Source organism: Myxine glutinosa, chromosome 6 (genome assembly GCF_964187855.1).
Source record: "Myxine glutinosa chromosome 6, kmMyxGlut1.1, whole genome shotgun sequence".
NCBI lineage: Eukaryota > Metazoa > Chordata > Myxini > Myxiniformes > Myxinidae > Myxine > Myxine glutinosa.
This window is the reverse complement of record NC_136266.1, coordinates 128280392-128293413: the sequence shown is the minus strand read 5'-3', so window position 1 is coordinate 128293413 and position 13022 is coordinate 128280392. Positions and strand designations below refer to the sequence as shown.

The window sequence follows — 13022 nt, the reverse complement described above, 5'->3', positions numbered from 1 at the left end:
GATCTTCATTTCAACAATATTGACAGATAAAGGTGAGATAATCTATCTATAATTCCAGTAATCTCTGTCTGTACGTTTGTACGTTTGTACGTTTGTACGTTTGTACGTTTGTCTGTGACCGCTGTTTCTCGACAACCACGGGTCCGATATACTTTTAACTTGCCAGGTATATTGCTGGGGACCCGAGGATGTGCCTTTTCAAGGTTTCATATTAATCGGACAATTACTTACCGAGCTATGTCCAAAAAACGATTCAACCAATCAGAGAGCAGCGAACGATCGCGTGTGCCGAACGTGGCGGGCACACTCTGCCTCGGATGGCACATTTGAGAGCGTATTCATTTATTTCACGTTTGCAAACTATGTTGGCGTTAAACTATGTTTTACAACTAATAAAAACGAATTTGCGATTCATTCGCTTTCCTGCGCGTTTGTTCACGCGATGGCGATTTCTTTACCAAACTCCGGAAGCCGTTCGCTTTGGACCAAACCATTGCATGTAAATAGAGGGGGGGGATTGTCACCACTCGCAAGCCGTTCGCTTTGGACCAAACCATTTCATGTAAATAGAGGGGGGGGATATAATTTTAGATATAGATATAGTACGGGCATGCCCTAGTATAACAAATAACATGAAACTTTTACATTTTGTAGTCCATTGTATAATTTACATAAACATAAATGCAAATTTTGCATGTGAAAAAAGTAAGTACACCCCTACATTTATCACTACTTCAAATACCTAAAATTAGAATCAGGTGCAAATGATTAGAACATCGTTAGAGAGGATCTTGGAGGAACCTGTCTTATTTAAACCTCAGACATTTAGTTTGGTTTGCTCTTTGTTGTTGAAGTGTGTGGCGTCACAATGCCAAGATCAAAAGAGCTCTCTGAGGCCTTCAGAAAGAAGGTTATAGATGCCTACGAGTCTGGGAAGGGATTTAAAAAGATCTCCAAACAATTTGAAATCAATCATTCGACTGTCCGGAAGATCATCTACAAGTGGAGAAGATTCCAAACAACTGCCAACTTGTTCAGACCAGGCCGCCCCAGCAAGTTCAGCCCGAGAGCAGACCGCAAGATGCTGAAATAAGTCTCTAAGAACCCCAGAATGTCATCACGGGACCTAAGGGGAGCTCTTGCCACTGTTGATGTCAAAGTGCATGAGTCTACCATTAGAAAGAGGCTGTACAAATTTGATCTACATGGGAGTTGTGCCAGGAGGGAACCTTTGCTGTCCAGAAAGAACATCAGGGCAAGGCTAAAGTTTGCCAATGAACATCTAGGCAAAGACCAGCACTTCTGGAACAATGTGCTCTGGACAGATGAGTCAAAGGTAGAGCTATTTGGCCACAGTACCAGAAGACATGTTTGGCAAAAACCAAAGACAGCATTTGACCACAAGAACCTGATACCAACTGTAAAGCATGGTGGTGGAAATATTATGGTTTGGGGCAGCTTTGCTGCATCAGGGCCTGGGCAGCTCACCATCATATAATCCACTATGAAGTCTTCATTGTACCAGAGGGTGCTTGAGGATAATGTGAGGCCATCTGTCGGAAAGTTGAAGCTCAACCGAAGGTGGACCTTGCAACATGACAATGACCCTAAACATACCAGTAATTCCACCAAGGAATGGCTGAAAAGAAAGAAATGGAGGGTTCTCGAATGGCCAAGTCAAAGCCCGGATCTAAATCCCATCGAGATGTTGTGGGGGGATTTGAAACGAGCTGTGCATGCAAGAGAGAATGCACAGGAATCACAGGCACAGGCACAGGCACAGGAATCACAATCACATGCACAGGAATCCCTGGTGTTGGGCTAGCGGCTAGGGTGCCGGCTTTAGGATCCTAGGATCCTGGGTTTGAATCCCGGTCGATCGCTGAATTAACGCCAGGGGGGTTGACTCAGCTTGTCATCCTTCCGAGGTCGGCTAATTGAGAACCAGTTCACTGGTAATTCCCTGTTTGTCGTAAAAGGCGACAAAAAGGGTTGGCGTCAGGAAGGGCATCCGGCCGTAAAACATTGCTTCAAAAAGGGGACCAAAAAAAACAAAAACAACCATGGTTCCCGAAAAAGGCCAACCCCTGCTTTGCGGGGGAAAATGGCCTCTAAAGGTTTTTTTTTTTTTTTGTGCATGCAAGAAACCCCTCAAACATCGCACAGCTGAAAGAATTCTGCATGGAAGAGTGGGCAAAAATTTCTCCCAGTCAATGTCAGAGACTGGTAGACAGTTATAAGAAACGCCCACTTGAGGCACCCACTTATAAACGCCCACAAAGGGGGCAATACCTCCTATCAAAGGTGTACTTACTATCACCTATCAAAGGTGTACAAAGGCCAAGGGTGTACTTACTTTTTCCACATGCAAAATTTGCATTTATGTTTATTTAAATTATACAATGGACTAGAAAATGTAAATGTTTCATGATATTTGTTATATTATATCACCTTTATCTATCAATATTGTTGAAATGAAGATCAAATAGCTGTATGTTGAAATATGTTGAAAAAGTCAAAACTTTACATGGGGTGTACTTACTCTCTCTATGGTCGGGTCTTAAGAACATTAGGTGTGTGTTTATTTACCAAGTTGCTTGTGGAGAGATCGTCAAGTGATTAAAGCATTTGAGCAAGCACTCCATTCAAAACACTTAAGGAATGGCTGGCTTGGCAAGCACTAGCTAGCTGCTTGGTAAATGAGCACACCTCCAACCCTTGTGGGGTATATAGATTACAGTAGATCTTCGCTCAGTTCTGTAAGTAAAACTTACCTCATAGATGTCTGGATTCCTCCAAATTTCTTTGTTTAATGTTATAAACAGCATTAACAACTGTTTAAAAAGCTAAACAAACATGTTTGTGGTTTATAATATTTTACAAGCCCGGCTACGCCGCTGTTAGACTTTTGGTCTTGTTTTTGTATGTATGTATGTATGTATGTATGTATGTATGTATGTATAAAAAGAAACAAACAACAAAATGCAGGGTGCATTTTCATATACACAGGTATGTGAAACCCATGGACGAGCGGGACAGTAGGTGACAATGAGTCAGACAAAAAGGACAATTATGTAGGGATGCACCATGGTATGAGGGGAGGAATATAGGGTCTCAGTGGATATGGCAAAGCTCAGAGGCAGAAATGGGAGAGACCACGAAGTGGAAACTTCACTTAAATTGCTCATCTTCTTGCATTTCAAAATTGCTACAAGGCAAAGTTTAAAGGGTTCAAAGTTAATCTACAAACGCCTGTCATTATATCTCAGTGAGGAATACCTGCAGTTGTAAGAAGCTTTCCTGGTGTGTTGCGAGATGCCATGCCTAAAGCGCTCCTCTGGCATCTCTAACACAGAGATCCCACGCTCACCGAAGAGTGCTACAAGATTCCACCTTGGTGCAGGAATGAGGCGATCGACCGGGAAATTGGGAGCAGACACACACAACATCACCTGTGCATGAGGAAAGAGAAAGGGAAATAGGGGAGTCTGGTACGAATGCCAAGAAAAACAAAATCCAACTCAAGCCCAAAAGAGAAGCATTATGGTGGAACTTTGGGTAAAGTAAGTGTTATTGTTAATGATACAAAGTGTTATTGATTTAATAATAATAGGTGGATTGCCAAAATAAAGTGTTTTGAAGACTATAAGGGTGCTAAACAACAAAGGTGTGGTATTCCAAAATGTGAACAATAGATCAGGTTGGCATTCCAAACTTATTACATAGCTCACGACTGATCTCGCATCCCAGGTTCAACAGCTCATGATCGAAAAGTTTGCACATAAATTACATGCAAGAAAAGGACGTAATAAATCAACAATGTACTTTTTTGGAGATTCATGGAAGAGTCAGGTGACGCCACAATAAGCAAGATAATACATGAATATGAGGGAGAGAGACAGAGACAAGAGGAGAGACAGAGACAAGAGGAGAGACAGAGACAAGAGGAGAGACAGAGACAAGAGGAGAGACAGAGACAGAGACAGAGACAGACAGACAGAGACAGGGGTCAGGGGGGCATAGGGGCACAGGGGTAAAGATCCAGGGAGAAACGGGGGAGGAGATGAGGGTGTAGCATCTGTTTGAAAGCCTGAAGGGAGAGTGGGTTAGCACAACGACTGGAAGGAAATTCCACAGACAAGAGAAAAAGGTTAGAGTGGAAGTAGGCAGTAAGAATGTATTTGGAGATTCCAACCGGGATTGAAATATTGGAAGAAAGAGTTGTCCTGGTGGAGCTGGGGAGGGTCAGAGGGCTGAGAGATAGACTGGAGAGATGTTAAAATAAAATAAAAACCCCAAGAAAAATCCAGCGCACAGACCTGGCTATGATGTGACAACAGATCTTGTGCTTCGGGAAAAGAGAAAACGTTGACTGTGATGCGAGGTATGTCTTCCAGGGAAAGCAATAAATCATAATCATCATAATAATAATTATCATATCGTTATATGGAAAGTAGAAGGTACTTCTGTTGAATCTGCCGATCATTCCTTCGGTACTGTCGGCTTGGGATTGGTGCTGGGAGATAATCGCGATAGGACGATAATCGTGCTTTCCAGATGCTATCGCGATAATGAAAATGGAAATTAATTATCACGATAACTACTGTGCATGTGCAGTAGGTAAATCGCACCTTGAACCCGTATATTTGACGGTATGCCGTAATAAATGCAGCCCTATAAAATAACACAGGTGATATATCATATGTAATGCATATTCTCCCAAGATGTAATTTAAATGGTATATCGTTAAGCAATAAACATCACCAAAACATACAACCAACTAATCAAGGCGCCAAAAGTGCTTTCGGTGTTGAATTCAGCAATCGGTTTGACTAAGCTTTGTCTGAAGTTAAGCACTGAAGGCAACAGCATGATCGAGAAGATGAGCATCCTCGGTGTGCGGAGTTTTTGGTATTGAGGACAAGCACAAGCAGGTCAACTCGTTCTTCTCTACTCTCACCATTCTCGGTGAACCAAACAGAACGGGCAAGACGATGTCGTGCATATCATTTATTTATTTATTTATCCCAATTTTGTCACAACATGGGATTACTTGGTATTTATTATTCGCAAAGTTCCACATTGAAAGCGTTATTTTAAATGTCTGAACATAGTCAAATATGGCTTTACAAAGCAGCTTGCTTGGTGTGTCCAGTCCAGCCTGCTCGGTGTGTCCAGTCCAGCTTGCTCGGTGTGTCCAGCTTGCTCGGTGTGTGCAGTCCAGCTTGCTCGGTGTGTTCAGTCCAGCTTGCTCGGTGTGTTCAGTCCAGCTTGCTCGGTGTGTCCAGTCCGCAAGCAGCTTGCTCGGTGTGTCCAGTCCGCAAGCAGCTTGCTCGGTGTGTCCAGTCCGCAAGCAGCTTGCTCGGTGTGTCCAATCCGCAAGCAACTTGTTCGGTGTGACCAGTCCAGCTTGCCCGGTGTGTCCAGTCCAGCTTGCTCGGTGTGTTCAGTCAGCAAGCATGCAGCTTGCTCGGTGTGTTCCGTCAGCAAGCGGCTTGCTCGGTGTGTTCAGTCAGCAAGCATGCAGCTTGCTCGGTGTGTTCCGTCAGCAAGCGGCTTGCTCGGTGTGTTCCGTCAGCAAGCGGCTTGCTCGGTGTGGTCCGTCAGCAAGCGGCTTGCTCGGTGTGTTCCGTCAGCAAGCGGCTTGCTCGGTGTGTTCCGTCAGCAAGCGGCTTGCTCGGTGTGTTCCGTCAGCAAGCGGCTTGCTCGGTGTGTTCCGTCAGCAAGCGGCTTGCTCGGTGTGTCCCGTCAGCAAGCGGCTTGCTCGGTGTGTCCCGTCAGCAAGCGCCTTGCTCGGTGTGTCCCGTCAGCAAGCGGCTTGCTCGGTGTGTCCCGTCAGCAAGCGCCTTGCTCGGTGTGTCCCGTCAGCAAGCGCCTTGCTCGGTGTGTCCCGTCAGCAAGCGGCTTGCTCGGTGTGTCCTGTCAGCAAGCGGCTTGCTCGGTGTGTCCTGTCAGCAAGCGGCTTGCTAGGTGTGTCCCGTCAGCAAGCGCCTTGCTCGGTGTGTCCCGTCAGCAAGCGCCTTGCTCGGTGTGTCCCGTCAGCAAGCGCCTTGCTCGGTGTGTTCCGTCAGCAAGCGGCTTGCTCGGTGTGTTCCGTCAGCAAGCGGCTTGCTCGGTGTGCTCCGTCAGCAAGCGGCTTGCTCGGTGTGTTCCGTCAGCAAGCGGCTTGCTCGGTGTGTTCCGTCAGCAAGCGGCTTGCTCGGTGTGTTCCGTCAGCAAGCGGCTTGCTCGGTGTGTTCCGTCAGCAAGCGCCTTGCTCGGTGTGTTCCGTCAGCAAGCGCCTTTCTCGGTGTGTTCCGTCAGCAAGCGCCTTGCTCGGTGTGTTCCGTCAGCAAGCGGCTTGCTCGGTGTGTTCCGTCAGCAAGCGACTTGCTCGGTGTGTTCCGTCAGCAAGCGCCTTGCTCGGTGTGTTCCGTCAGCAAGCGGCTTGCTCGGTGTGCTCCGTCAGCAAGCGGCTTGCTCGGTGTGCTCCGTCAGCATGCGGCTTGCTCCGTCAGCAAGCGGCTTGCTCCGTGTGCTCCGTCAGCAAGCGGCTTGCTCGGTGTGTTCCGTCAGCAAGCGGCTTGCTCGGTGTGTTCCGTCAGCAAGCGGCTTGCTCGGTGTGTTCCGTCAGCAAGCGCCTTGCTCGGTGTGTTCCGTCAGCAAGCGCCTTGCTCGGTGTGTTCCGTCAGCAAGCGCCTTGCTCGGTGTGTTCCGTCAGCAAGCGGCTTGCTCGGTGTGTTCCGTCAGCAAGCGGCTTGCTCGGTGTGCTCCGTCAGCAAGCGGCTTGCTCGGTGCGCTCCGTCAGCATGCGGCTTGCTCGGTGTGCTCCGTCAGCAAGCGGCTTGCTCGGTGTGTTCCGTCAGCAAGCGGCTTGCTCGGTGTGTTCCGTCAGCAAGCGGCTTGCTCGGTGTGTTCCGTCAGCAAGCGGCTTGCTCGGTATGTTCCGTCAGCAAGCGGCTTGCTCGGTGTGTTCAATCAGCAAGCAGCCTGCTCGGTGTGCTCCGTGTTGCTGTAGCTTGCCAAGCCAGATGTTCCGTATAAACGGTTTTTCAAACTGCTCGTCCAATAGCTCGGCAAACGGAGCAAGCGATTTCGTCCAGGCAAAATGATGTTTGACTTTAAACAAATTGCAACAGAATTACGAACTAAAGAGTACGAACACGCACGCAACTCAAAGGCGATTCAGTCTGTTCTTATTTAGATTGTTATTAATATTGTATACTCCATGATTCTCAAGGCACCAATTACATGATACAATCGCGATAACCAGGCCCTTCAGGCTTCATTATCGTGATATAGGTTTTTCCATCATCACCCAGGCCTAGTACTAGTACTAGTAGGTACACGTCACATTTACCCTAACCCAACTTTATTACGAGGTGTGAATGTGTTAGGTAGTCAAGGTAGAATTTGGTGACAAGAGGACAAATGTTTGGCCAACGCACTCGTAAATATTTGAGTGATCAGCCGCAGTCGCAAATAGTTGAGTGATCAGCCGCAGTCGCAAATAGTTGAGTAAAGTCAGTCAGTAATGACTCGTGGTTGAGTAAAGGCCACCAGTCTCTGATGAGCTCCACCTTAGTCCTTATCTTCTGTCGCGACATTAAATTAATATCGCTCTTATTTACTCACTCACCTCTGCTTCCACTTCTCTGCCATTCTCCCCTCCGGCTTCCAATTGCCTCAGGTTAAGGGCTAATAAACGAGCGCGGTCTCCATCCCACACGTATAACTCTCCGTCTCGCTCGAACATCACGTCCCGAGCACCTCCCCGCCGATCTGTACTGCCGTCATGCCTCGACAGAACTTCTCGTAGCTCTAAAAACATTCCATGTTCGCTCAATGCTTTCCTCCAATTACCTTGCTTCGCCCCCATAACTACCTCAGCCCGCAGCCCGCACCAAGAGCAACGACTTCCGGTGAAAGATTTACTTCCTTTTTAAATTCGTTATCATCATCCGACCTGTTTCACGTTGTACAGTATTTTTATCCGAATATCCTGGTTCAAATTAATCCACAGTTTAACGATATTTATATATCGATAATAATACGATATTTATCTGATATAATGATGGCAAAACATTAAAAGAATAGAAGTTGGAAATTAGTCTCGCTGACTATTATACGCCATACACAGCACAATGGTACATCATCTGCTACACCGCCACGATCAACAAAAGGGATATAAAAGCGTTTGGATTGCACAAGGTAAAATAATTTCATACTATTCACGATAAAAAATATAAAAAGTAAAACATGCGGTAGCAGTTGATATATTCATTAATATTCAGGAAACAAGCAGCTTGCTCGGCTGGATAGAAAGCTGGCTGGAAAAGGAAAGGACATTTCATTGAACATTTTTCATTGGACATTTTTTCAGGATTTTTTTCATTCAGGATTCAGGATTCAGGATTTTCATTTTCATTTCAAAGGACATTTCGGCTGGAAAGGCTGGCTGGATAGATGAGCGAACTGGTGGACATTAAAGATCATTATGCGGCGGCTTTCGCGAAGCCGAGTGGTTTTGACGCCGAGTTTAACTTATTTATACAGTATACTTATAGGTGATGCTGTGAACAAAATACTGCCACATTCAGACGAATGTCAGGCTGATGAAACCGGTTCGTGAAAGACTTGGGCCAAAAGATTTCATTGACCATCTCCACCAAATCGAAGGAGCAGATTAGGTGTTTAATATACGAACTAAACATATCTAAATAAAACCTTTTAAAACACGGATGGAGTTGACACACATTTAATTAAAAGTACATTTTTATTGAAGAGACAAAAAAAATTAAACCCCCGCCTAAAATTTTTAAGGAAGAAGAGTCCATTCCCTAGGGATTACGTGGTTATTACACAGGCGTCACTTGGTTACTATGGTGATTTAACGCTCACGTGATTTGACGGAAACGGATTTATCGACGGAGACCTTGCGACTAATTATACACACACTAATCGTTTAGGCCTTGAAAGCAGAAACAAAGGTATTTTATGCTTTTCTTTGTTGGAAATGATGCCGGGTTTGAGAAACTTTTCTTTAACTTTAAGGGGTGAAGCCGCTTCAATACAGAATTTGGCTATGTCCGCCCGTCCGTCGAAAATAATTAATAAAGAAGAACCTTTCCAATCCACCGTTTTAATCCGAAATAGTTCTAAAGTGTACTTCTAAAGGGTTATTCTAAAGGTTAATTATAAGGGGTAATTCTAAAGGGTTATTGTAAAGGGTAATTCTACAGGGTAATTCTACAGGGTAATTCCACAGGGTAATTCCACAGGGTAATTCTACAGGGTAATTCCAGAGGGTTATTGTAAAGGGTAATTCTACATGGTAATTCCACAGGGTAATTCTAAAGTATAATTCTAAAGGGTTATTCTAAAGGTTAATTAGAAGGGGTAATTCCAGAGGGTTATTGTAAAGGGTAATTCTACATGGTAATTCTACAGGGTAATTCTAAAGTATAATTCTAAAGGGTTATTCTAAAGGTTAATTAGAAGGGGTAATTCTAAAGGGTTATTGTAAAGGGTAATTCTACAGGGTAATTCTACAGGGTAATTCCACAGGGTAATTCTACAGGGTAATTCCACAGGGTAATTCTATAGGGTAATTCTACATGGTAATTCCACAGGGTAATTCTACAGGGTAATTCTACAGGGTAATTCCACAGGGTAATTTCACAGGGTAATTCTACAGGGTAATTCTACAGGGTAATTCTACAGGGTAATTCTACAGGGTAATTCCACAGGGTAATTCTACAGGGTAATTCCACAGGGTAATTCTACAGGGTAATTCTACAGGGTAATTCCACAGGGTAATTCTACAGGGTAATTCCACAGGGTAATTCTACAGGGTAATTCCACAGGGTAATTCTACAGGGTAATTCTACAGGGTAATTCTACAGGGTAATTCCACAGGGTAATTCTACAGGGTAATTCCACAGGGTAATTCTACAGGGTAATTCTACAGTGTAATTCTACAGGGTATTTCCACATGGTAATTCTACAGGGTAATTCTACAGGGTAATTCTACAGGGTAATTCTACAGGGTAATTCTAAAGTGTAATTCTAAAGGGTTATTCTAAAGGTTAATTAGAAAGGGTAATTCTAAAGGGTTATTGTAAAGGGTAATTCCACAGGGTAATTCTACAGGGTAATTCCACTGGGTAATTCTACAGGGTAATTCTACAGGGTAATTCTACAGGGTAATTCCACAGGGTAATTCTACAGGGTAATTCCACAGGGTAATTCCACAGGGTAATTCTACAGGGTAATTCTACAGGGTAATTCCACAGGGTAATTCTACAGGGTAATTCTACAGGGTAATTCTACAGGGTAATTCCACAGGGTAATTCTACAGGGTAATTCCACAGGGTAATTCTACACGGTAATTCCACAGGGTAATTCTACAGGGTAATTCCACAGGGTAATTCTACAGGGTAATTCCACAGGGTAATTCTACAGGGTAATTCCACAGGGTAATTCTACAGGGTAATTCCACAGGGTAATTCTACAGGGTAATTCTACAGGGTAATTCTACAGGGTAATTCTACAGGGTAATTCCACAGGGTAATTCTACAGGGTAATTCCACAGGGTAATTCTACAGGGTAATTCTACAGGGTAATTCCACAGGGTAATTCTACAGGGTAATTCCACAGGGTAATTCCACAGGGTAATTCTACAGGGTAATTCCACAGGGTAATTCCACAGGGTAATTCTACAGGGTAATTCCACAGGGTAATTCTACAGGGTAATTCTACAGGGTAATTCTACAGGGTAATTCCACAGGGTAATTCTACAGGGTAATTCCACAGGGTAATTCTACAGGGTAATTCTACAGGGTAATTCTACAGGGTAATTCTACAGGGTAATTCTAAAGTGTAATTCTAAAGGGATATTGTAAAGGGTAAGTCTACAGGGTAATTCTACAGGGTAATTCCACAGGGTAATTCCACAGGGTAATTCTAAAGTGTAATTCTAAAGTGTAATTCTAAAGTGTAATTCTAAAGTGTAATCCAAAGTGTAATTCTAAAGCGTAATTCTAAAATGTAATTCTAAAGTGTAATTCTAAAGTGTAATTCGAAAGTGTAATTCTAAAGTGTAATTCTAAAGTGTAATTCTAAAATGTAATTCTAAAGTGTAATTCTAAAGTGTAATTCTAAAGTGTAATTCTAAAGAGTAATTCTAAAGGGTAATTCTAAAGTGTAATTCTAAAGTGTAATTCTAAAGTGTAATTCTAAAGTGTAATTCTAAAGTGTAATTCTAAAGTGTAATTCTAAAGTGTAATTCTAAAGTGTAATTCTAAAGTGTAATTCTAAAGTGTAATTCTAAAGTGTAATTCGAAAGAGTAATTCTAAAGGGTAATTCTAAAGTGTAATTCTAAAGTGTAATTCTAAAGTGTAATTCTAAAGTGTAATTCTAAAGTGTAATTCTAAAGTGTAATTCTAAAGTGTAATTCTAAAGTGTAATTCTAAAGTGTAATTCTAAAGTGTAATTCTAAAGTGTAATTCTAAAGTGTAATTCTAAAATGTAATTCTAAAGATTAATTCTAAAGTGTAATTCTAAAGTGTAATTCTAAAGTGTAATTCTAATGTGTAATTCGAAAGTGTAATTCTAAAGTGTAATTCTAAAGGTAATTCTAAAGTGTAATTCTAAAGTGTAATTTGAAAGGTAATTCTAAAGTGTAATTTGAAAGGTAATTCTAAAGTGTAATTCGAAAGGTAATTCTAAAGTGTAATTCTAAAGTGTAATTCTAAAGTGTAATTCTAAAATGTAATTCTAAAGTGTAATTCTAAAGTGTAATTCTAAAGTGTAATTCGAAAGTGTAATTCTAAAGTGTAATTCTAAAGTGTAATTCTAAAGTGTAATTCGAAAGGTAATTCTGAAGTGTAATTCTAAAGTGTAATTCGAAAGGTAATTCTAAAGTGTAATTCGAAAGGTAATTCTAAAGTGTAATTCTAAAGTGTAATTCGAAAGGTAATTCTAAAGTGTAATTCTAAAGTGTAATTCGAAAGGTAATTCTAAAGTGTAATTCGAAAGGTAATTCTAAAGTGTAATTCTAAAGTGTAATTCTAATGTGTAATTCTAAAGTGTAATTCTAAAGTGTAATTCTGAAGTGTAATTCTAAATGTAATTCTAAAGTGTAATTCCAAAGGGTAATTCTAAAGTGTAATTCTGAAGTGTAATTCTAAAGTGTAATTCTAAAGTGTAATTCTAAAGTGTAATTCTAAAGTGTAATTCTAAAGGTAATTCTAAAGTGTAATTCTAAAGTGTAATTTGAAAGGTAATTCTAAAGTGTAATTTGAAAGGTAATTCTAAAGTGTAATTCGAAAGGTAATTCTAAAGTGTAATTCTAAAGTGTAATTCTAAAGTGTAATTCTAAAATGTAATTCTAAAGTGTAATTCTAAAGTGTAATTCTAAAGTGTAATTCGAAAGTGTAATTCTAAAGTGTAATTCTAAAGTGTAATTCTAAAGTGTAATTCGAAAGGTAATTCTGAAGTGTAATTCTAAAGTGTAATTCGAAAGGTAATTCTAAAGTGTAATTCGAAAGGTAATTCTAAAGTGTAATTCTAAAGTGTAATTCGAAAGGTAATTCTAAAGTGTAATTCTAAAGTGTAATTCGAAAGGTAATTCTAAAGTGTAATTCGAAAGGTAATTCTAAAGTGTAATTCTAAAGTGTAATTCTAAAGTGTAATTCTAAAATGTAATTCTAAAGTGTAATTCTAAAGTGTAATTAGAAAGTGTAATTCTAAAATGTAATTCTAAAGTGTAATTCTAAAGTGTAATTCTAAAGTGTAATTCGAAAGGTAATTCTAAAGTGTAATTCTAAAGTGTAATTCGAAAGGTAATTCTAAAGTGTAATTCGAAAGGTAATTCTAAAGTGTAATTCTAAAGTGTAATTCGAAAGTGTAATTCTAAAGTGTAATTCGAAAGGTAATTCTAAAGTGTAATTCGAAAGGTAATTCTAAAGTGTAATTCTAAAGTGTAATTCTAAAGTGTAATTCTAAAGTGTAATTCTAAAGTGTAATTCTAAAGTGTAAT

General features: G+C 41.4%; 2 protein-coding genes across 3 annotated transcripts in view; one reads left to right on the top strand and one right to left on the bottom strand.

Annotated features, from left to right (window-relative positions):
• NUP88 (nucleoporin 88) overlaps window positions 1–7993 on the bottom strand; it is a 56031-nt gene extending 48038 nt beyond the window's left edge. Inside the window, exons 1-2 of one of the 2 annotated variants that reach the window (XM_068121045.2) lie at window positions 7619–7993; window positions 3280–3452 (exon numbers count right to left, since the gene is read on the bottom strand). In XM_068121045.2, coding sequence (XP_067977146.2) covers window positions 3280–3452; window positions 7619–7858 — 413 coding nt within the window. In that variant the 5' untranslated portion in view covers window positions 7859–7993. The remainder of the gene's footprint in view (window positions 1–3279; window positions 3453–7618) is intronic. The other variant, XM_078780525.1, reaches the window with a different exon arrangement.
• Window positions 7994–8851: 858 nt separating this feature from the next.
• The window catches only part of CATIP (ciliogenesis associated TTC17 interacting protein), a 42544-nt gene continuing 38373 nt past the window's right edge, over window positions 8852–13022 (top strand). Inside the window, exon 1 of the mRNA XM_068119230.2 lies at window positions 8852–8969. The gene's annotated coding sequence lies outside the window, so the exon portion shown is untranslated. The remainder of the gene's footprint in view (window positions 8970–13022) is intronic.